The following is a 22564-nucleotide window of genomic DNA, read 5'->3' as shown; positions in this document are numbered from 1 at the left end:
CAGTAAGCCCAGTTGTGCCCTTTTCTCCTCCCGCCCCCCCTTGCTGGCAGCAGGGGGAGGGTGGAGGAAGGGGAGGAGGAGGAGGAGGCGAAGGCCGGGTGCGGGGGGATTTAAGGGCTCGCGGTCCCCCCGGCCCGGCCTCCTCCCGCCGCCCAGAGGGACGTGGGTGTAGGGACCCAAGTTAGTGCGGGTACGAGAGTGACAGCCCCCATCCCCGGTAAGGACCCCCGGGGGCCACCGCTGCCATCCCGGGGGAGGGAGGGAGGCTCTCCGGGGAGCGCGGGCTGAGGGGGCGTGCGGCGGAGGGGAGGTGCTGCGGGGGTGATGGGGACAGGAGAGTGCCGTGGGGACACGGCGGTGTGGTGGGGACGTGCGTGTGCGACGGGGACACGGAGATGCTACAGGGACCTGGGTGTGCAACAGGGACACAGACATGCAGTGGGGCCACGAGCGTGTGGCGGGCACACAGCCACGGGATGGGGACACGGGCGTGCAGCAAGGACATGGATGTGTCATGGGACGCGGTCATGTGGGGACGTGGGTGCACAGCAGGGACAGAAATGCAACAGGGACACAGGTGTGTGATAGGGATGGGGACAGGGGTGTGTGATGGGGACGATAGGGACATGGCACACACACGGGACGTGGTGGGGACACGGGTGTGTGATGGGACTGCAGATGTGCAGTGGAGACATGGGCATGGGATGGGAACACAGAGGTGACAGGGACACATGATGGGGACATGGGCATGGAAGGGGAGCACACATGTGATGGGGACATGGCCATGTGATGGGGACCTCACTGTGCCACAGGGGCCATCCTGGCTACCCCCAGCTCGGGTTGGTGACAGTGAGGTGACGCCTCATGGGACTGATGGCGGGGGGGGGGGGGGGGGGGGGGGGTAAGCTGGCATGTCCCCAGGGGGGTCACATCGGTGACTGTGCAGGGAGGGGACATTTCTTTCCGTCCTCGCTTGGTTGACCCCGGGGCAAAGGTCTCAGTGGGGAAACTGAGGCACGAGCGGGTGCCACCCACCTCACAGCTCTCTCCTGGCAGCACCCTCTCAGCACCGCAGGATGAAGGCTCTGTTCATCCTCCTCCTCGCTCAGCTCTGCTCGGCATCGCTGGTCCCGGGTAGGTGAGGTTTGGAGGGGCAGCACCCCAAAAGCGGTGCCGTGGGGTGCTATGAACCCGTTCCCCTGCAGAGAGGGAGAAGGACCCCGAGTACTGGCGGCGGCAGGCGCAGGAGACCCTGCGGAACGCGCTGCGGCTCCAGCGCCTCAACCAGAACGTGGCCAAGAACCTCATCCTCTTCCTGGGGGACGGTGAGATAGGAGGGGAGCACCCACCCCGGGGCGGGGGCAGCGGGGCTGGGGGGCACGGAGGGGGATGAAGTGGGCGTAATAAAGTGGGTGCTGGGATAAACTTCGACACATTGGGTGTTGTGGAAAAATAGATGCTGTGGTGAGTTGTGTTCTGGGATAAACTGGGGTTCCAGTAAGCTGGCTGCTGGTGTGAGCAGGGTTTGCAAAAAGATCTATTCTGGGGTAAACTGGGTGATGCAATGGACTGGATTTACAAAAATAATGGGTGCTATGGTAAATTGAGTTTACAGTAAACTCAATTTATTTTGTGGGTGCTGGATAAACTGGATTTGCAAAAAATATTGATTGCTGCAATCAGTTTGGTTTGTGTTAAGTTGGGTGCTGGGGTAAACTGGGTGCTGGCATGAACTGGGTTTAGAGCAAGTTGAGTGCTGCAGTAAATTGGGTTTGCAATGAATATTGGGTCAACTGGGTTGCAATAAATTGGGTGCTGGCATGAGCTGGGTGCTGCAATGAACTGGGATTGCAGTAACCTGGTGCAGGGATAAACTGAATTGGGAAAGAATTGGGTGCTCAGGTAAATTGGTTTTGCCATCATTTGAGTGCTGGCATAAGCTGGGATTGCAATGAAGTGGGTGCTGGGATAAACCGTGTGCTGGAATGAATTGGATTTGCAAAAAGTTGGGTGTTGCAATAAACTGGGTTCTGTGATAAACTGGCTTTGCAATGAAAAGTGGCTACTGGGATAAACTGGGAGCTGGGATAAACTGGCTTTGCAGTGAAAAGTGGCTACTGGGATAAACTGGGAGCTGAGATGAACTGGCTGCACAATAAACTGGGCTTGCAAAAATTGGTTGCTGCGATAAACTGAGCGATGGGATAAACTGGACGACGGGCTAAACGGGGTCTGCAGCAAGTGGAGATGAGCGGGGTTTGCGCGGGGCGGGCCGTGCTGCCCGGTGCCGCCGGGCCGGGCTGGCCGTGCGTGGCTGACAGTGTCCCGCAGGAATGGGCGTCTCCACGGTCACGGCCGCCCGCATCCTCAAAGGGCAGCTGCACGGGCAGGGCGAGGAGAGCCTGCTGGAGATGGACAAGTTCCCCTTCGTGGCCCTGGCCAAGGTGAGCCCCCCGGGGCACCCACGGGGACACGGCACCCACCGCAAGGCCACGGGCGGGAGGCATCGACCGAGCTGAAATTAGGTCAGGGGCGGGCGAAGGCAGCTGGCTCCGGTGCCCGCTGGCCGTGCCAGGGGCCGGCCGTGGGAACGGGGAGGGGGGCAGGAGGAGCCCGCCGGCTGCGGGACGCCACCACGGGACCCCCCTGCTTCTCCCGGGCTCGTTTTGCTGAACAAAACATTTTAAAATAATTAGATTTGAAGCCAGCAGCCACCTCCATTCACCCCGTGGGGATGCCCGTGGCAGTGGCTTCCATCTCCCTGCCAAAAGATGGACTGAAAAAAGGCTAAAAACAGCAAAATGCAGTGAGGGGGGAATGTGCCCACACGGTGGAGGGAGCAAGGGGGTGAAATGTTGGGCAAAGGGCAAAAGAGAGGGGACATAGGTGGGATGGGGGTCTGGTGCAGCCAAACAGCACAGGGAGGGAAGCCCCAGGGTGGGAATGGTGCTGTCAGTGGCACTGGTGGAGAGAGACAATGATGGTGGTGATAACGATGGGGGTTTATCCATCTCCCACCTTCCAGACCTACAACACCAACGCCCAGGTGCCCGACAGCGCGGGCACAGCCACCGCCTACCTCTGCGGTGTCAAAGCCAACGAGGGGACACTGGGGGTCAGCGCCGGTGTCACCCGGGACCGCTGCAACACCACCAAGGGCCAGGAGGTGACCTCCATCCTCCGCTGGGCCAAGGAGGCAGGTGAGGGACGGAGAGACTCCTGGGCAGGAGGTCCAGCGGGCGGTTTTGGGGGTGTTCTCACCATTGTCCCCTGAACTGGTGGCGCAGGCAAGGCCGTGGGCATCGTCACCACCACGCGCGTGACCCACGCCACGCCCAGCGCTGCCTACGCCCACTCTGCCAACCGCGACTGGTACTCGGATGGGGAGATGCCCCCGGACGCCCTGGAGGGGGGCTGCAAGGACATCGCCCGGCAGCTGGTGGAGAACATCCCTGACATCGAGGTAGGGATGAGGACACCAGGAATGTGCCCTACAGGCAAGGGAATGGGACCAGGACAGCCTGGAGTGGGGGTTGGAGCCACCCAAGGGTGGGGACAGGGCCGTGGATAGATGTGTGACCAGGACCACCAGTGGTTGAAGAGCCAGGATTCCCAGGAGATGTTGGGCTGGAACCACCAAGGGGTGCAGGGTCAGGACTGTGAGTGGGTACAAGACAAGGACCACCCCTGCAAATGTGAGGCTGAGACCAGCCGTGGGTGCAGAACCAGGATTGTGGGTGGATATGGAGCCAGGACCACCAATGGGTGCAGAGTTGGGACCCCAATGCAATGGTGGGCTGGGACCACCCATGGGTGCAGAACCAGGACCACCCATGGGTACAGAGTTGGGGCCCTCATCAAATATGGGACCAGGACCACCATGGGTGAGGTACCAGCACTTTCAGGTGGACATGGGACCAGGAAATTCAGACGTAGGTCTTGGACCACAAGCACCTGTAGGATCAAGCCCCAGCCCCACAAATCCATCTTAGCCTCCTCCCTTCCCGTACTTCCCAGACCAAAAATTCTTCCTTTTTCCCCCAGTTCTGCTCCTTACTGTGGATTTATGCAGAAATTCAGCACTGTAAATAAATCTTCTTCTGTCCTTCAAAATAGCCCCAAAGCAAAACATCCCAGCCTGTTATTTAGCTCTTTAATAGCCTCTTTTGCTGTTTTTTTTTTCCCTTTAATATAATTTTAACTCTGTCCCAGGCTGGAAATAATTATATAGTGGGGAAAAGACTTTTTTTCCCTTCTTTTTTGTTAATAATTTTGGCGTTGGTGTTTTGCAGCTTTATAATTCACCTTCTACACAGAGAAAGGGGGAAAAAATACAAAAAAACCATAAAATCTCTGCTAGGTTATAAATAACAGAGGCCAAATAAATCAGGCTCCAAAGCAAACAGGGAGAGCCGCGGGATGGGGCTCCATCCCAGCGGGTTCATGTGGGGATCCCGATGTGGAGCATCCTTCCCACAGATTGGGGAAAAAAATATTCAAAAAGCCAAATCCCTGCTGGAAATGGTTATTTTTGTCCTGGGTTTTAATTAATAGGAAGATATTCAGAGTTATTTTGGGCGAGGTGAAATTCCTCGGGTGTTTTTGCCCACAGCTCCAGGGCTTTCCTGGACATCCCGCTCCGCCCATTCGGGGTCTTCCCCCATTAAACCCCAGCTGAAGGGGGAGATTTCAAATAATTTAAAAATATTAAATACTACATTTCCACCCCTCTTTTTCAGGTGATCCTGGGTGGAGGGCGGAAATATATGTACCCCAGAAATGTCAGTGATGTGGAATATCCCCATGAGGAGAAGCAGCGGGGCACGCGCCTGGACGGCCGGAACCTCGTCCAGGCGTGGCGGGAGGCCAAGCCCCGCGGCAAGGTGACAGGGACTCTGGGGCTGGGGTGCACACACATCTCCCCCCTGTAACCCTGCAGAGCCATTCCTGGCGGTGGAATATCCTGGGGAGCGTCCCAGGAATGGCAGAAGCAATGGAGAGGTGACAATGCCTGTCCCCTGTCCCCAGGTTGCTGAGTACGTGTGGCACCGGCGAGGGCTGCTGGCGCTCAACCTCACCCGTGTTGACTTCCTGCTGGGTGAGTCCCTGCACCCACGGGTGCCCTGGCATCAGCTGGGTGCTTTAGGGGGACCCCTGTCCTGTCCTGGGCTGCTGGCGCAGCTGCAGAGCCAGCTATCCTCCAAGGGATGGTGGTGCCCTGTCCTGGACGTGCTGGTAGCCCCCAAACATGGTTCTATTCCCTTGGGGATGCTGGTACGCCCCCAAATGATTCTGTTACCTCCCTGGGGATGCTGGTACCCCAAAGGGATGCTGTTACACCCCAAGGGTGGTGCTCCTGCTGCCTCCAGGGATGCTGGTACCTCCCAAAGAGGCTGCAATTTCCCTGGAAATGCTGGTGCCCCACCCTGGGGACGCTGGTGTGCCCTCAAGGATGTGCTGCCCACCAAGGACAATGTTACAAGGATGCTGCTGCTCCCACCCTGGGACACATCTCCCTCCTAGGGATGCAGTTCTTTTGTCAGCAGTGAAATTCCCATCCCAACTAGAATGTGGAACCCAGCGGGGCAGGAGGAAGGAAGGGCTGGGATTGTCCGGCTTCTATCTAATCTTCCTGGATCCAGCGGTGTGAGAAACACTTGAGTCAGAACAAGGAGCAGGATTTGGCCCCCCCTTTTTCTTTTGGTGGAAAAGGATGTCTCCAGCAGTGTCCCTGTCCCCAGGCCTCTTCGAGCCAGGGGACATGATGTACGAGCTGGACAGGAACAACGATACAGACCCGTCCCTCAGCGAGATGGTGTCCGTGGCCATCAGGATGCTCCAGAAAAATCCCCGAGGGTTCTTCCTCCTGGTTGAAGGTGGGGGGTTCATGGGGGTGCAGAAATGGGGCATAAAAGGGGACAACGGAGGTGCAAAAATGGGGGGATTCTGTAAAAGAACGGTGCAAGAGGAGAATTAAAGGGGTGATAGGGATACAAAAAGGGGAGGGAAAAAAGGGGTGATGGGGTGCAAAAGAGGGTGCAGAAAGGTGGGGAATTGGATAAAGGGGAGGTACAAAATTGAGAGATGGGAAGGTGGATGATAAAGGGGGTGATGGAAGAACAAAAATGTGGATTAAAGGAGATGGTGCATAAAGGGAGGATAATGGCGAGATGAGAGTGCAAAAAAAGGGGATGACAGGGAGGAAGGATAAAGGGGTGGTGGGTGACACACAAATGACAGATAAAGGGAATATGGGGGAATGCAAAAAGAGGGGTAACAGGGGCAATGAAGGTGCAAAAAAGGGAGGGATAAAAGGGGTGAAGGTGGAGTGCTAAAACAGATACAGGGTAGGGGGATGAGAAGGAGGCATAAAGGGGCTGGGGGTGCAAAAGGGAGGATGTGGGATGTAAAAAGGGGGGATAAATGGGGTGAGGGGAGGACACAGAAAGGGAATAAAGGGGGTTGCAAGGCTGGGAAGAGGAGGGCAATGCCAAGCGGTGCCGGGTCCTGCAGGCGGCCGCATCGACCACGGGCACCACGAGGGGAAGGCAAAGCAGGCGCTGCATGAGGCCGTGGAGCTGGACAGGGCCATCGGGCTGGCCACGCGCCTCACGTCCACCCAGGACACGCTCAGCGTCGTCACCGCCGACCACTCGCACGTGTTCACCTTCGGCGGCTACACCCCCCGCGGGAACCCCATCTTTGGTGAGTCCTGCCTGGCCCGGTGCTGGGGACAGCTCGGGGACACCCTGGGGACAGCTCGGGGACAACCCAGGGACAGCTTAGGGACACCCTGGGGACAGCTCGGGGACACCGTAGGGACACCCTGGGGACAGCCGGGGGACAGCTCGGGGACAGCTGGGTGACACCCTGGGGTCAGCCTGGGGACACCCCAGGGACAGCTTGGGGGCAACCCAGGGACAGCCTGGGGACACCATGGGGACAGCTCAGGGACAGCCCAGAGACAGCTCAGGGGCACTCTGGGGACAGCCTGGAGATACCTCGGGGACAGGCTGGAGACACCCTGAGGACAGCTCGGGGACACCCTGGGGACAGCTGGGGGACACTGTGGGGGGATCCCGTCCTGCTGACCATGCCCCACCGCCAGGTCTGGCCCCGATGCAGAGCGACGTGGATCGCAAACCCTTCACCTCCATCCTCTACGGCAACGGCCCCGGCTATAAAATCGTGGCGGGCGAGCGAGAAAACGTCTCTGCCGTGGATTTCGGTGCGTACGTTTTGGGCCAAAACCCCTTGAAAATCACCCCAGCTTGGCTAAAATCAGCTGGGTTCTTAAACGATTCTCGCTTCTGTTTGCCCCCAGCACACGCCGACTACCAGGCGCAGTCGGCCGTGCCACTGCGGCAGGAGACGCACGGCGGCGAGGACGTGGCCGTGTTCGCCCGCGGGCCCATGGCTCACCTGCTGCACGGGGTCCACGAGCAGAACTACATCCCCCACGCCATGGCCTACGCCGCCTGCATCGGCTCCAACCGAGGCCACTGCAACGCCGCCGCCCACCCCGCCCCCCCCCTGCTCCTGCCCTTCCTCGGCCTCCTCCTCCTCCTCCTCTGCTAAAGTGCCTCTTGCAAATCACCGAGGGGGGATTTATTTTTAATTCATCCCCCCTTTTTATTTTTCTGTGGACAGCAGCGCCCGGGAAAGAGGAGAGAGAGAACAGAGAGACTCAGCGGAGCAAAAGCAGCCGCCGGTGGTTTGTGCTGGGAGCTGCCTCTGTAAATACATGGTTCCTTCCCTATAATTAGCAGCGTTCCCTGGCCTATCCCAAACCCACCGCGGGATTTGGGATGGCAGCTGGAGCCTCGGCGGATAAAACCCCCTCTTTGAGCGAAACGCCGTGGGGCTGGGTCCCAAAATGCCTCTGCGGTCCCTTGGCTGAGGACTGACCCTGGTGCCCAACTCGTCACATGCGTGGGGGAGCCAGGGACCACACAAAGATGGGAAAAAAAATTAACTCATCGGGTTAATTTGTCCCTAAACTTGGGCTTTGTTGTCTCCTCAGTGATTTATTTTGTTTTAAAATTCTTCGGGTTAAAGCAATTTGCTGCCCCGGGAGGGATTTGGGAGGGGTTGGGGCTGGGATTGTGGAAGGGGGGTAAAGGCAGCAAAGCTGGATGTCAGGGGTGGGACGTCCTTGGCCATGCCCTCTTCTTTGGGGTGAGGTAATTAGGGGGATAATTAGTAGGTGGGGTCACAAGGGGAAAGGGTTTGCACAGCTGGAGGGGTGCTGGGAGAGACACTGGGTGGGCAAAGGGTGCTGGGAGTGGGCAAATGTCACTGTGCTTGTGCCAATGTCACCGTGCAAGTGGGTACCCGTGCCTTGCACAGGCAAATGTCACTGTGCCAGTGCCACTGTGCACTTGCAGACTCTGCCTGAGCTGAGCAAAAGGTGCCCTGCGTGTGCAAGTGTCACCGAGATGTCACGGTGCCTAGTGCCCTGCACACGTGCAGGTGTCACTGTGCCTGAATTCCCCGTGCCATGTACAAAAGGCACTGTGCACGTGTGCCTGTCACTGTGAGTGACACACAGTGAAAATGTGCAGTGCAAACACGTGCCCGAGGCCCTGGGCTTGTGCAAATGACCCCTGGCACGGGCAGAAGTCCCACGGTGCCCCTGAGCTCCTGTGCTTGTGCAGATGGCTGGGACAACACTGCCCTGCCTCCCCCAAATCCCCCCCAAACCCCCTAAACCTCTCCCTTGTTTTTCACTCATTCATTCACCAGTTTTATAATTAAAGGTCCAGTTCCTCATTAACCAGGATCCTTCAGAGCGGGTGAAGGCGCTGACCTCAGCAGGGCTGGATCTGGGGAGCTCTGACCCTGCAGGGCTGGATTTAGGGGGGCTCTGACCTTGGCAGGGCAGGATTTGGGGGGTGCTGACCTCAGCAGGGCTGGATCTGGGGGGCTCTGACCCTGGCAGGGCTGGATTTGGGGGGTGCTGACCTCGGCAGGGCAGGATTTGGGGGGCTCTGACCCTGCAGGGCAGGATTTAGGGGCTCTGACCCTGGCAGGGCTGGATTTGGGGGGCTCTGACCTCAGCAGGTCTGGATTTGGGGGCCTCTAACCCCTGCAGGGCAGGATTTGGGGGATGCTGACCTCAGCAGGGCTGAATCTGGGGGGCTCTGACCCTGGCAGGGCAGGATTTAGGGGGCTCTGACCTTGGCAGGACTGGATTTGGAGGCTCTGACCCCAACAGGTCAGGATTTAGGGGGGCTCTGACCTTGGCAGGGCAGGATTTGGGGGCCTCTGACCTCAGTAGGACTGGATTTGGGGGCCTCTGACCCCAGCAGGGCAGGATTTGGGGGGCTCTGACCTCAGCAGGTCTGGATTTGGGGGCCTCTAACCCCTGCAGGGCAGGATTTGGGGGGTGCTGACTTCAGCAGGGCTGGATCTGGGGAGCTCTGACCCTGGCAGGGCAGGATTTGGGGGGCTCTGACCTCAGTAGGACTGGATTTGGGGGGCTCTGACCCTGGCAGGGCAGGATTTGGGGGGCTGTGACCCCCCCTTTGCTCCCCAGGCAGTGCCAGATCCCGAGCAGGGCCGGCTGCTGGCACTTCCCAGAACCTGGGCTATGTTTAACCACTCCCGGGGTGCCGCGTGGTTTTTGGGGGTTCAGGGGGGTGGGAACCACTCTGCCTTGGCCGGGGGGTTGGCAGGACGCCGCTGGCCACGGGGCTGCGGCCAAAAGCCGCTCCTGACGCCGGGCTGACCAGCAGAGCTGAAAGAGGCACTCGGGGGGGGGCTGAGGGCACTGCCTGCTGTATTTTGGGGTACTCACAGCACCCCAAAAATAGGAACCGTCAAAGGAAGGCTTTGCTCAGCTGGGAAACCCCAATATTTGGCTAAATGGCTCCCCAAAATGAGTGTTTCTACAGCCCCCAGTGATGGTTTGGGGTTTTGGGGAGCCCCTGGATATTGGAGACGACCCCCACTGTAGCGATAAATAAACCTTTATTTTATACAGGACTCACGGGAAACACAAACACAGTTTGGGAGGGTGTGAAAAAATATTCCTCCCCCTCCCCCCAGTTCCAGCCTCCAGCACATTCCGGAACTTTTGTCCCTTAAAATAAAGGGGGGGAGAGGGAGCTCCACTTTGGGGTTACCCTGGATTTGAGTCCCCTCTGTTTTTTTCGGGGAGGGGATGATGCTGGGGTTGGACCCACTCTTCATTTTGGGGTCACGGCAGAGGGGAGGCCCCTTTGTGGTGCATCACCCCCTCACCCAAAGGGTTTTTGGGGCGACAGAGATTGTCTGGAGGGGGGGGAGCACATCCCAATTTTTGTTGGGGGTCCCCCCCAAATCCTGCACCGGGGACGATGGCTTCAGCTCCTGGCACGGGGGTGGCACACAGAGGGGGGTGAAGCAGTGACACCCCCGCAGGTGGGGGGGTGACTATGAGCCCTGCGGGAGGGACATCAGTGGGGGCACCCCAGCGTGGGCACCCCCACTCTGCACGGGGGGAGGGGGGCGAACAGCCTCACCGGGTTATGGGGGGGCTGCTCCAGCTGGATTTTGATCTCAGGGCAGGGGGGGTCAGGCGGCCGGCGGCCTGGGGCAAAGGGGGGGACCGTGAGCACCCCGAGGGGTCCCCCGGCCCCGCGGCGCCCCAACCGGGGGGTGCTGGGCTACCTGGGGGGGTCCCGGGGGGGTCATCCGGCCAGGGGGTGTCCGTGAAGGCGTCGCGGTGGCTCCCCGAGGGCGAGCGGCTCTCCTGAGGGGGCGGAGGGGGGTCAGGGGGTGCTGCCCACCCCAAAGTGTCCCCCGGGACCCCCCCGCGCTCCCCGTACCCGTCCCGGCTCGCCGGGCTCCTCCGCGGCGCTGCCGAAGCTGCTGGCGCTGGAGGAGGAGCGGGAGAAATCCGGCGGCTCCGGCTTCTCGGCCCTGCCAGGGACAGTCCCCAGGGCCAGGGACGGTCCCCGAGGCCACAACAGGCTGGCACCGCGCCTCGTGGCCACCACCGTGGCCCGCTGCGATGCTGTGCTGGCCCCGGGACACCCTGTCCCCACACCACCCCGTCCGGGACACTGCATCCTCATGTCACCCTAGCCCCGGCATGTCCCATCCCCATGGCACCCTGTCCCCACCCCAGCCCATCCCTGGGAGCTCCCAGCCCCATGCAGTCCTGTCCCCGTGTCCCTTGTCATCACACCAGCCTACCCCCGTGCCATGTGTCCCTGCGCCACCCACCTTCATGCCAACCTGCAGCCAAGCCACCCGAGTGCCACCCCACAGCCCCCCGCCACCTTGTCCCTGGGACATACAGACCCGGTGCCACTCAGCCCCTGGGTGAACCTGTCCCTGTGCCACCCTGTCCCTCTGGTGTCTTGTCCCCGCCTTGTCCCTGTGCCAGCCATCCTGGTGTCACCTTGTCCCTGTGCCACCCCACCCCGCCGTCACTCTGTCCCACTGCATTCCTTCACTGTCCCATCCCTCCGGTGCCTGTGTCACCTTTGCTTGTCCCAGTGCCCACCCATGTGCCACCCCATCCTGGTGCCACCCTATCCTTGAGCTGCACCATCCCAGTGTCCTCCAGTCCCCGTGTGACCTGGTGCTGGAGTCACCCCATCCTGGTGCCACCCTGTCCCGTTGCCACACCATCCCAGTGTCCTCCAGTCCCCAACCATTCCCACCCCAGTGCCCTCCTGTCCCCGTGTCCCCGATCCCGGTGCCAGCTGCGGGACCTGTCGGGGTTCCGGCGGCTCTCGGGGGAGCTGTGTGTGGAGCTGGAGCCGTCGGCGGCTGCGGGGCCGTCCCTGCGGGGAGGCGACGGCAGTGAGGTGACATCGGGAGGGGACAGCGGGAGGGGACAGCGGCGGTGCCGGTACCGGCGCTCACCTGCCGGCCGGCGCCTCCTGGATGCTCTCGATGCCGATGGCGCTGGAGCGGCGGGAGCCGAGGGGGCCGGGCCGCCGCCGTGACGGGCTCTTCCCGGGCACCAGCAGCGCCTGCGGGGCGCCGTTAACCGGGGGGACACCGGGGACCGGGGGGACACCGAGGGGGGACAGCGAGGTACCGGTACCCACCTCTTCCACCGAGCCCAGCCCGATGGCGCTGCCGCGGCGTCCCCGGCGGCTCCCGGGCACCAGCAGCGACTGAAGGCGGCAGCGGGTCAGCGACCGGGGACCACGGGGCGCGGAGAACCGGGTACCGGGGGGAACGGGGTACCGGGGGTGGAACCGGTTACCGAGAGGGGAACGGGGTACCGGGGGGAACTCCGGGTACCGGGGGGGAGAACAGGGTACCGGGGTGTGGAGCCAAATGTGAGATGGGAGGGACTTGTAGTAGGGGGCGTGGCTTAAGACGCGGGCTCGACCACCAATTTGGGCGGGGCTCATGTCGACGAGGGGGCGTGGTCTACGCGGGCGTGGTTTGTGGAGGATCGGGGCGGGGCTTGCGGTCACGGGGCCGTTCCGGTCCGTGAGGGGACGGGGCCTGGGGTGGGCGTGGCCACAGCCACGCCCCCGCAGATCGGCTGCGCGCGCAGGGGCGGGGCCAAGGCCCGGGGCGCGGTCCCAGCAAAAAGGCGTGGTCAACACAGGGGCGTGGCCAGCATGGGGGCGTGTCCTAGGCGGCGACCCGGGGAGGGGACCGGGCCCCGCAGCGCTGCGTGCGGGGTGTGGGGGGTGCGGGACCCCCGCGCCCCACCTTGAAGGACTCGAAGAAGCCCGGGGCGGCGCCGCCGTTGTCGGGGCGCTCGTCGTCCGGGCTGAGCCCCAGCATGGCCTGGCTGCGCGCCTGCAGCTCCTCGTGCAGCGTCTCCAGCAGCGCCGCCCGCGTCCGCTCCTGCGCGCCAGCCCCGCACTGCTGCGCCCACGCGAGACCACCCAGCCAGCACCCCCTCCGCACCCACCCCCGCACCCAGCCCGCTTCGCTGTGCTGCGCCGTGCCAGACACCCACCCCCGCAGCACACAGCCGCCACCCGCGCAGGACCAGCCCCCGCCCTGCTGCACCCACGCGACGCCGCCCGCAGAGCCCCGCACCCACCGCTGCCACCCGCCCCTGGCTGCTGCGCCCACGCGGGCTCATCCCACACCCACGCCAGACACCCACAGCCCAGCGCTGCACCCGCACGGGGCCGCCCCGCGCAACACCCTCCCCACGGCTCTGAGACGCCCCCAACCCGGGCACACCGCCCTGCCCACACGGGGACCCAGCCCCTGCCTGCCTGGTATGCGCGGATCCCACAGTGGGCACGGCACCCACATCCCCAGCCTCGTGCTGCCCCACGGCGTGCCCAGCCCCGCTGGGTGCCCACAGCGCCCCGTGCCCGCAGCCCCGTGCCCGCAGCCCCTCTGGGTGCCCCCAGCGCCCCGTGCCCGCAGCCCCGTGCCCGCAGCCCCGTGCCCGCAGCCCCTCTGGGTGCCCCCAGCGCCCCGTGCCCGCAGCCCCGTGCCCGCAGCCCCTCTGGGTGCCCCCAGCGCCCCGTGCCCGCAGCCCCGTGCCCGCAGCCCCGTGCCCGCACCTCCAGCTTGGCGAACTTCTCGGCACGGTAGCAGGCGTACTCGGCGTTGATGAGCTTGGTCAGCAGGAACTCCTGGAACTCGGGGCCCTGCGGGGTGCGGGCGGCCCCGGGGGGAGCGTGGGTGGGTGGGTGGGTGCGTGGGTGTCCCCAGGGGCTCCCAGGTGGCACCCACGGGCTCTCACCTTCCTGAAGACGGCGGGGTCGGGCAGCGGCGGGCCGAAGAAGGGCACGTCGTCACGGGCGGTGACAGAGACCTGGGGCGGATGGGAAGGGTGACGGGACACCCCGCGGGCCCCCAAGGGGACACTGAGGCACGGGGGGTACCTTGTAGAGGGTGCCCTGGGTGCCCCCCTGCTCCAGCTGCACCACCACGAAGGCGTGGAGGAAGTTGGAGGCGATCATGTCGGGGACGAACGGCGTGTTCTCGTCCTGGAAGACGATGGCCACGATGTCGTTGCCGATGTGACGCTTCCGCTGCAGCTGTGGGGACAGGTGGGGTGCAGAGGGACACGGGGGGACATGGGGGATGGGGGGGGACACAGCAGGACACGAGGGATAGAGGGTGGTCACACCAGGGGCATCAAAGGAATGAAAGCCCCTGTGCCCCATAGATGGACCCCAGCCCCCATGGGTGCTCCACCAGCCCCCTGCATCCCACAGCTCCCCCCTGGCACCCACGGGTGCTTTAACAGCCCTCTGCACCCCGAAGATGTTTCCCCACACCCATGAGTGCCCTGCCATCTCCTGGCCCCCACAGATGCCCACCACCACCCATGGTGACCCAGGAGTCCCCTCCATTCCATGGGACATCCCCAAAGCCCCCACAGCCCCTCCATCCACTCCATGGAAGTGCCCCAGGACCACCTCCCACCCCCTGCTGTCAAGCACCCAAGTGTCCCCCCCTCCAGCCCCCACGGGTGCCCACCTGCTGGGCGTCCCCCTCGGTGTAGGGCAGTTTGGTGGAGACGTGGAACATGATCTCCTTGTCACGGAAGTGGCAATAGACCGACTCGCTGCCCGTCTGCCCGTGGGTCACATCCAGCCCCCCTCGGAACCTGTGTGCACGGGTGGGTGGGTGACACAGGCGCCCTGACCCTGTGGGTCCTTCCTTCCCCCCCGGCATCCCCTCACGCACCCCTTGAAGTCCCGCAGCTGCACCCGCTGACCCAGGACGTCGAGGAATTCGGCGAAGGCCGGGCTCTCCTCCGTGGTGCCGAAGAGCTCCTCCTCGGAGGTCTGCAGCGGGGTGGGGATGGGTGCCAGTGCCACCCAGGGACTCCCCCCACCCTGACCCCCACCCACCCCACCCTGTACCTGCCCCAGTTTTTGGTAGATGACCCCAAATTTGAAGTGGTTGCTGAGCACGTGCTCATCAAAGGCGAGGATGAGGCGGGATGCCTGCGGGGTGGGGAGGCGTCAGAAGGTGGGGAGGGGCACCCACGGGTGCCCCGGTGCCCCCTCCCTGCAGCCCGTTCACCTTGGGATAGAGCACGGGGTAGAAGCGATCCACATTGACGTCCTCGCACACCAGCTGCGGGAAGGAGGGAGGGGAGCTGCCATGGGGGGCCCGGGGCTGGGGGGCACCCATGGGTGCTGCTGAGGCTGGGGGGCGCACCCACCTTGGCCATCTGCACCACGTTGGGGAACTCGGCCAGGCAGGAGATGGGCACCACATCGTGCAGGGTGCGGGCACGGGTGCTGCGGGGCGAGGAGGGCGTCAGGGCAGCCCCCAGGGCAGGCAGCTCCCGGGGGCGCCTCCCCCAGCCCGCTCACCGCAGCAGCAGGTGGAGCTGCTCCTGCTCGTCGTACTTGAGGGAGAAGACCAGGTGTCCCAGCGCCGGGTCCAGCGAGTAGTAGTTGAAGTGCTCCTGTGGGAAGGAGCTGAGGGCGCTCAGGCTGGGGGCACTCGTGCCATGGGACACCCGTGTCCATGAGCACCCACACCCATGGGATACCCGTGTCCATGAGCACCCACATCCATGGGACACCCGTGTCCATGAGTATCCATGGGACACCTGTGTCCATGACCACCCACATCCATGGGACACCCGTGTCTATGAGCACCCATGGGATATCCGTGTCCACGGGATCCCCACACCCAGAAGCGCCCATTGCATCCCCATGGAGCACCCGTGTCCATGAGCACCTGTACCCACATGTACCACCTATGGGGCACCTACACTCAGTGAGCCTCACACCCCTTGGGGCATCCAGGACACACAAACTCATGGAGCCCCCATGTCCATGCAAAGCTGTGAAGAACCCATGTCCATGGCCACCCCTGCCAGGGGCTCTCCTGCCCACGGAGACCCAACACCCACCTCCTCATCACCAACCCCATGGAGGACCCATGCCCACAAGCAGCCACATGCCAAAGCCCCTGTGTTCATGAGGTCTGCATGTCCTTCCCTTCTCGTGGAGAACCCACCCCAAGCACTGTTGCCATGCCCAGGGATACCCACATCCATGAACCCCCATGTCCATGGCCCATGGGGCTCCCATCCCCATGGACACCACACCCATGTCCAGGAACACCTGAGTTTCTGTGGTCCCCAAGCTCCTGCCCATCCACACCCAAGGGACACACCCAGCCCAGCCCCCACACCTGCAGCCCCCCAGGGCCTCACCTTGCCCAGGAAGTGCTTGCGGTAGATCTTGGCCGTGTGGTTGCCCTCCAGCTTTGCCCGGGTGCCGGGCACCGGCGTGGGGGGCGAGTCGGGGGCCCCGCTCAGCTGGTGGTTGGTGCCCTCAATCCAGTAACCCCCGAACTGCGGCAGGAGGATGAGGGGGAACGGCCCCTCCCGGCCCAGCACCTGTGCCCACAGCCAGGGTGGGTGCTTTGGGCACCCCCACCAGCCCAGCCCAGCCTGGCACTGCCCCCCAGCCCCCTGCCCTACCTCGTGCACGCTGGGGTAGGGGATGTAATCCTCCTCCGTCTGCAAGACACGGAGTGGTGACGGCCACCATGGGCGGTGGGACGGGTGATGCCCATGGTGGCACCCCAGGGTGCTGCTGGCTGCGTGCCCCCCATGCCAACAACACCTACCTTGAGAGGTGGGGGGATGGCATGGCGCTGCTGGGCCATCCTGCTGCCCTGCGGAGAGAGGGGCTCTGGGTGCCTGTCTGCCCGCCTTGGGTGGGCATCCTTGGGTGGGGGGCACCCACGGGTGGGGGGCATCCTCGGGTGCTTACCTGGGGGTTGGGAGGTGCTGCTGGCTGGACACGTGTCTAGGTGGTGTGAGGGCGTCCAGGGCGTCCCATGGCGATTCCTGGGGACGCGAGAGCTCCCCCACAGCCCCTCTCCGGGACGCCCGGCCAGCAGCGCTACCCCTGGAGCCAACTGATGATGGCAGCGAGCCAAGTGCCACCCTGCGGGTGCCGGGGGCCAGCGGGGCGGGAGCGGCGGGGCGAGGTCACCGCGGGGGGAACCCCGGAGCCCCCAGCCCCACCCCCCCCGAAGGGCGCCCTCTGCCGGCGGGAGGCGGCGGCGCGGGGCAGCACCACGGACAGCGCCGGGACCCCGCGACAGTGGCACCGACCCCGGGAGGTGGCACCGACACCGTGATGTGGCACGGACCCCGAGAAAGTGGCACCAACGCCGTGAGGTAGCACCGACCCCGTGCCCGCGTCACCCACCCTGTGAGATGTGATCGTGCCCGTGCCAGTGTCACTGACCCCGAGCCAGCGCCACCAACCCCGTGCCAGTGCCAACCCCCTTCGTGGAACTGTCACTGGCGCGGTGCAAGCACGGTCATTTTCGTGCCAGTGCCACCGAGCCCCTGCCCAGGGTCTCTCCCGGTGCAGGTGTGATCATTCCCGTGCCAGTGTCACCGACCCCGTGCAAATGTCGCTCTCCCCGTGGCAATGTGACCGTTCTCGTGCAAACGCCACCGGCCCCATGCAAATGGCACTGTCCCCATCAAACACAGCCCCGGTGCAAGTGTGACCCGGCCCTGTGCAAACACAACGACGTGCAAACACGTCCCTGGTGCAAAAGGGACCCTCGTGCAAGTGTCACCGTCCCCGTGCAAACAGGACGTTGGTGCAAATGTCCCCGTCCCTGTGCAAAGCCAGCCCTAGCTCAGGTGTGACCCGTCCCTGTGCAAACACAACCGCAGCCGAGCCCAGCCCGGGGCAGGTGGGACCCTTCCCCGTGCAAGGTGTGACCCCGCTGTCCCCGTGCCAATGCGACATCACCACCCGGCCCCGTGCACCCCCCGGGCCGCTGCGGGACCCCGCCGGGCTGGGGGCGACCCTGGGGGGGCTCCCCCATCGCTCCCCACACCCACGGGGGGGTCTGGCCCTGGAAGGGGGGGAGATGTTCGAAATGTGGGGGCCAGACTGGGGGGGGGAGATTGGGTTTGGGGGGACACGGGAGTCAGACTGGGGGGACTGGAACAGGGGGAGGAGACGATGGGGGGCAGGAGAGGGGGGCAGGTTTCGGGGTACCGGGAGGGGGGGCAGGTTGGGTGGGGGGCAAGTTGTAGGGTGTAATTATGGGGGAGACATTTGGGGGGGCCGGTTGGGGGGTCAATGGGGGATTCCTCCCCCCGCCCCCGCCCCCAGCCCGGGTCTTTTCCCCCAGGCCCGGAGCGTTTTCCCCCCATCCCCTCCCCCGGTACCGGCAGCGGTGAAGGTCACGGGCGGACGGACCCCCCGGTGCTGCGGCGGGGCTGGGGGGACATCCCCAGAGGGATCTCCGGGGGGACCGCGCTGCCCGCGCCCCGCAGGGCGGCACTTACCGGGGGCGGCGGGGCCGGGCGGTCCCGGAGCGGGGCCGGTACCGAGCGGAGCCGAGCGGGGCCCCGGCGCTCGCTGCCACCGCGCAGCGTCACGTGCGGCGGGGCGGGGCGGCCCCTCCGGGGGCGGTGGGACCGGGAGCCGGTACCGGGAACCGGGCACCGTACCGGGGAACGGCCACGGGCACCGGGAGCGGACCGCCGGCCACGGGCACCGGGAAAACGGCACCGGGAACGGAGATTCGCAACTGGGGATCCCCCTCTCCATCCCTGATGTCACCGCCGGGGTGTCCCCTCCTTCCCCAGCGCCCCGGGCCCCGCACAGCGGGAGACCCCCCAAACGAGTCCCTGTCCCCCCGGGGTCCATCTCCATCCCCCCGCCCGCGCTTGGCACCCGGGTACCGCTCTGCCCATCACCCACACACCCCAAATTCGGCTCACGGGGTTCCCCCCCCGTCTCTCTCCGGGACCCAGAGCTGCTCCCCCTTCCCCTCCTCCCAGCCCTGGCTCCCGGCAGACCCCGCTCATCCATAACCCCCCTCCCTGGGACTCAGGGACCCCCATCTCCATCCCCGGTGCCCAAGCCCCTCCTCCCCTACCCCTCTCCCTCCCTGGTACCCCAGGAACCCCCCCATCCATAATTCCCCATTCCTGGCACCCAGAGTACCCCCCAACCTTAACCCCTCCTCTCCCACAGGCAGGGTGGCCCCCATGCCTACCTGGGACCCCCACCCATAACCCCCCACACCCAGAGCCCCCCATTTCCACCCCCTCCCATCTCTAATGCCCATCCCCACACTCCAGGGCCTCTCTTTTCCCCCCACCTCCAGCACCCATTTGCCTTCCCCATGGGCTCAGGGGGGGACCCTGGCTTGGAGGGCCCCAAGGAGGGGCAGGGACCCCCCCAGGGACACACCAGGTGGGGACAGGGCTCCAAATGCTGTGCCCAAGCTCCATAAAACCTACTGCAAAGGAGGGGGGGGGATTCCTGCTCCAGCAGGGTCCCTCTTCCAGCTCCAAGTGGGATTTATGGGATAATCACCTCCACCTTGCTCCAACACCCCAGGCCCACGTGTCTGCACTGCAACGAGGCTGCCACAGCTCCAATGACAACTTTAATCCGATAATATTTGCAAATAACAGACAAACCAGCAATGGGGCCTTGGCTCACACCTTGCACCTGCATCCTCTGCAGGATCCGGCGCTGCCGGAACCGCCACAGCCCTGAACACCCCACGGGGCTCCTTCCCACAACAGTGTAAGCTCAAGGAAGAGACTTTTTTATATATAACATTAAAAAAATTAACAGCAACTTGAAAAGATGGAATTTCCAAGGAATATGTACACAAGCGAGTGCTTCAGGTTGGGAAGAAAAGCCTCCTGTGGCTTTGGCATGGAATTTGCCATGTCTATAGCTTGGGAAAGAATCCATGGGTTCAAACTGCACCAAAATATCACTTTTTAGGAAATTTAGAGCCCCTCAAATGCTGCTGCTTCACCCTCAAACCCAGCAGGGACAAGGGAGGAAGGCGCTGGGCAGAGCAGCTGGAATTCTTTGCATGAAACACTGGAAATAGAACACTGGAAATCAAAACTAGTGGGGTTTTGGGCAGGGAATTTGTGGCCCACATGCTCTTCTTGCAGCCCACATTCCTGCAAACCTTGAAAAAATAAAACTGATGTGATCTCTGCATTGTATTTTTCCGCAGAAACAAAGGAAAAGCTTGGAAAGGAAGAGGATCTCTAATAAAGAGATCTCCCGGCAGTGCCCAGTGTGGATCAGTCTGGAAGTGGGATACTATTTCCTGCTAAATAATGGGGAGAAAAGTTTTCTGGGAGATGTTAAAAAAAGAAAAGAAAAAAAAAGAAAAGAAATTAGTGCATTGCTGAAAAATGAGGAGAGAGGAGTAACAAAACCTCTTCCCATGGGAAACTCAGCACCCACGTGCACCCCCTCGCCAGCTCTGGCTGCCCCGAGCCAGGAACGCTCCCAGCAGCGCCAGACTGGAGGAAAATGTTCTCCAGAATCATTAAAATACCCCAAATTTCTAAAAAAACCCCCCAGTTCCCAGAGCCCAGGTGGTTAGTGGATTGTCCAAGGCGTGGAAGTGACAGCGGAAGGATGCGGAGAGGGGGCGGCTCCCAGGCCTGGCAGGCCTTGGGAGGCAGATCCCAGCTTCCATTTTGGGGTAAGAAAATGAAGTTTTGTTGTCTGAGAGCGCTAGACATTCCTCATGAAGTCACAATCCCTGTACTTCCATGCTGGACTGAAATGGTGAGAGTGGATCAAAGACAGGATTATCCTAAAGAGTTCCTGCAGAGGGATCAGGGTGGGCTGCATCTACTGCAGCACCACCCCTCTGCTGGGGCACACACACCAACTGCTGCTCAACTTCCCAACCTTCCTGTTCTTTGTTAAATAAACCCGGGAACGTTGTCCTGAAGCAGGATGTCCTTCAGTGCAATCTGCTTTGACATAAGGCATTTGTTTTGTTTTTTTGGGGAGCAAACGTCTCACGATGGATTTTTGCCTTCTGGAAGAGTCAAAAAGTACTGTATCCACCTGGTTTTATTCTTTTAATGCCCTACCACGTGACAAATCCTCTTCCCTTCTGGTGGCTCCTCTTGGAAAACAATCAGTGGCCAAGTAAACCAGTCCCTGGGAAGGAAAGACACCACCAGCAGATGAGGAGGGGAAGGGGATGGGGGTGGGATTCATGTGAGGGGATACAAAGGGGGAAAACCACCTGGACTCACCTTTAAATCCCTCTTCAGGCATACAAACTGGATGGAAAGGGAAGGAAAGCATTAGAAGGAGCTCTGAGGATTCCACAGCCACAAGGAAGTGCCACAATCCCCGTTTTCCACCTTCCCAAGGCCAGGCCTTGGCCAGCCCCTGCCCACCCCTCTCACCTTGCATAACGTCGTCCATGGCCGCGTAATCCGCGATGGGCTCGTCAGCCTGGAGAGGAGCAAAGGACAGGGACAGGGAATGAACCAGCACAGAAATCAGGGAATGAACCAGGACAGGGAGCAGGGAATGAACCAGGACAGGGAGCAGGGAATGAACCAGCACAGAAATCAGGGAATGAACCAGGACAGGGAGCAGGGAATGAACCAGCACAGAAATCAGGGAATGAACCAGGACAGAAATCAGGGAATGAACCAGGACAGGGAGCAGGGAATGAACCAGGACAGAAATCAGGGAATGAACCAGCACAGGAACCAGGGAATGAACCAGGACAGAAATCAGGGAATGAACCAGCACAGGAACCAGGGAATGAACCAGGACAGAAATCAGGGAATGAACCAGCACAGGGAACAGGGAATTAACCAGCACAGAAATCAGGGAATGAACCAGCACAGGGATCCAGGGGGATCACAGCTCTGCTCAGGACAGGAGCAGGGAATGGCTCTGCTGCCCAAACACTGGGAACTCCATGCAAGGACTCACTCCCCAATTTAGTTGTGTTTTAGGCTGCTATCCACAGAGCTCAGCAGCTGTATCAGCTACAAAGAACTCTTGGAAATAAAAGAAGGAGGGGGTTTTCTCCTCCAAAACAAAGATAAAAGGCATTTACCTCCTCAAAAACAAATAAAATTAAGGATACTCCTCCTCCAAAACAAGAATAATGAGGATTTTCCTCTCCTAACACAAAAAAATTAAGGCTTTTCCTCCTCTGAAACAAAACAAAAGGATATTCCTCTTCCAAAACAAAAAAAAAATTAAGGATCTTCCTCCTCCAGAACAAAAAACCAAAACAAAAAACCCTTCAAACACCCAAGGATATTCCTCCTCTGAAAGAAAATAAGGATTTTTCTCCTCCAAAACAAAAACCAATAAGGATTTTTCTCCCCTAAGACAAAAAAATTAAGGATTCTCCTCCTCCTGCAAGGAGCTCCCCGAGGAGCTGGCTCCCTCTGTGCCCATCTCCACACCCATGCTGGTACCTTGAGCAGGATGACAGACTCAGGGATCACTCCCAGGCTGCCCAGCGTGGCCGTGTCATCACTCAGGATCTTCCCATCCAGGGACAGGTTCTGGTCGAAGGGGGCCACGGAGAAGGCGTGCATGATCTGGGGACACAGGGACAGCTCAGCCTGGAGCTGCTGCACCTCCCACCCCAGCACCCATCCCTGGCAGAACTCAGTGCATCCCTCAGGGTGCCCAGACTTGCTGAGGACCCCATCAGGGGGCTCTGAGACCCTGGCACGCTGCCCAGAGCACCTGGGGATTTGATTTTGACCCCTGGAGCAAGTTGCCAGCTTTGTGTGAGGACATGAAAGTCACACAGGTTTGAATAGTGTAATAACAAAATAATCACAGGGTGAAAATGT

General features: G+C 61.7%; 3 protein-coding genes across 5 annotated transcripts in view; 1 reads left to right on the top strand and 2 right to left on the bottom strand.

Annotated features, from left to right (window-relative positions):
* The first annotated feature begins 92 nt into the window (after window positions 1-92).
* ALPL (alkaline phosphatase, biomineralization associated) lies at window positions 93-8045 on the top strand. 2 transcript variants are annotated; one of them, XM_030963676.1, is made up of 12 exons: window positions 93-217; window positions 1057-1134; window positions 1206-1325; window positions 2332-2444; window positions 3026-3200; window positions 3288-3463; window positions 4740-4883; window positions 5029-5098; window positions 5742-5876; window positions 6514-6705; window positions 7109-7228; window positions 7325-8045. In XM_030963676.1, the coding sequence occupies exons 2-12, from the start codon at window positions 1077-1079 to the stop codon at window positions 7576-7578; spliced, it is 1557 nt and encodes a 518-aa protein (XP_030819536.1). In that variant the 5' UTR covers window positions 93-217; window positions 1057-1076; the 3' UTR covers window positions 7579-8045. The 2 variants fall into 2 exon arrangements, with proteins under 2 accessions (XP_030819536.1, XP_030819537.1); XM_030963677.1 differs by having other exon boundaries at window positions 1043-1134.
* Window positions 8046-10233: 2188 nt separating this feature from the next.
* On the bottom strand, window positions 10234-16877 carry RAP1GAP (RAP1 GTPase activating protein). 2 transcript variants are annotated; one of them, XM_030963666.1, is made up of 20 exons: window positions 16680-16877; window positions 16534-16581; window positions 16385-16423; window positions 16115-16300; window positions 15261-15355; window positions 15107-15185; window positions 14965-15018; window positions 14623-14885; window positions 14413-14542; window positions 13812-13967; window positions 13670-13741; window positions 13488-13574; window positions 12670-12807; window positions 12048-12116; window positions 11860-11969; window positions 11706-11777; window positions 10812-10905; window positions 10654-10735; window positions 10506-10573; window positions 10234-10425 (listed from the first exon to the last, which is right to left on the bottom strand). In XM_030963666.1, exons 2-20 carry the CDS (start codon window positions 16570-16572, stop codon window positions 10417-10419), a joined length of 1842 nt encoding a protein of 613 aa, XP_030819526.1. In that variant the 5' UTR covers window positions 16573-16581; window positions 16680-16877; the 3' UTR covers window positions 10234-10416. The 2 variants fall into 2 exon arrangements, with proteins under 2 accessions (XP_030819526.1, XP_030819527.1); XM_030963667.1 differs by lacking the exons at window positions 10234-10425; window positions 10506-10573; window positions 10654-10735; window positions 10812-10905 and having other exon boundaries at window positions 11178-11777; window positions 14623-14723; window positions 14802-14885.
* Window positions 16878-19322: 2445 nt separating this feature from the next.
* The window catches only part of USP48 (ubiquitin specific peptidase 48), a 31943-nt gene continuing 28701 nt past the window's right edge, over window positions 19323-22564 (bottom strand). Inside the window, 4 exon segments of the mRNA XM_030963650.1 lie at window positions 19323-20885; window positions 20984-21010; window positions 21140-21188; window positions 22178-22303. Coding sequence (XP_030819510.1) covers window positions 20863-20885; window positions 20984-21010; window positions 21140-21188; window positions 22178-22303 — 225 coding nt within the window. The 3' untranslated portion in view covers window positions 19323-20862.

This window comes from Camarhynchus parvulus, chromosome 21 (assembly GCF_901933205.1).
Source record: "Camarhynchus parvulus chromosome 21, STF_HiC, whole genome shotgun sequence".
In the NCBI taxonomy this organism is placed as follows: Eukaryota; Metazoa; Chordata; class Aves; order Passeriformes; family Thraupidae; genus Camarhynchus; species Camarhynchus parvulus.
This window is presented reverse-complemented; position numbering and strand designations above follow the sequence as displayed.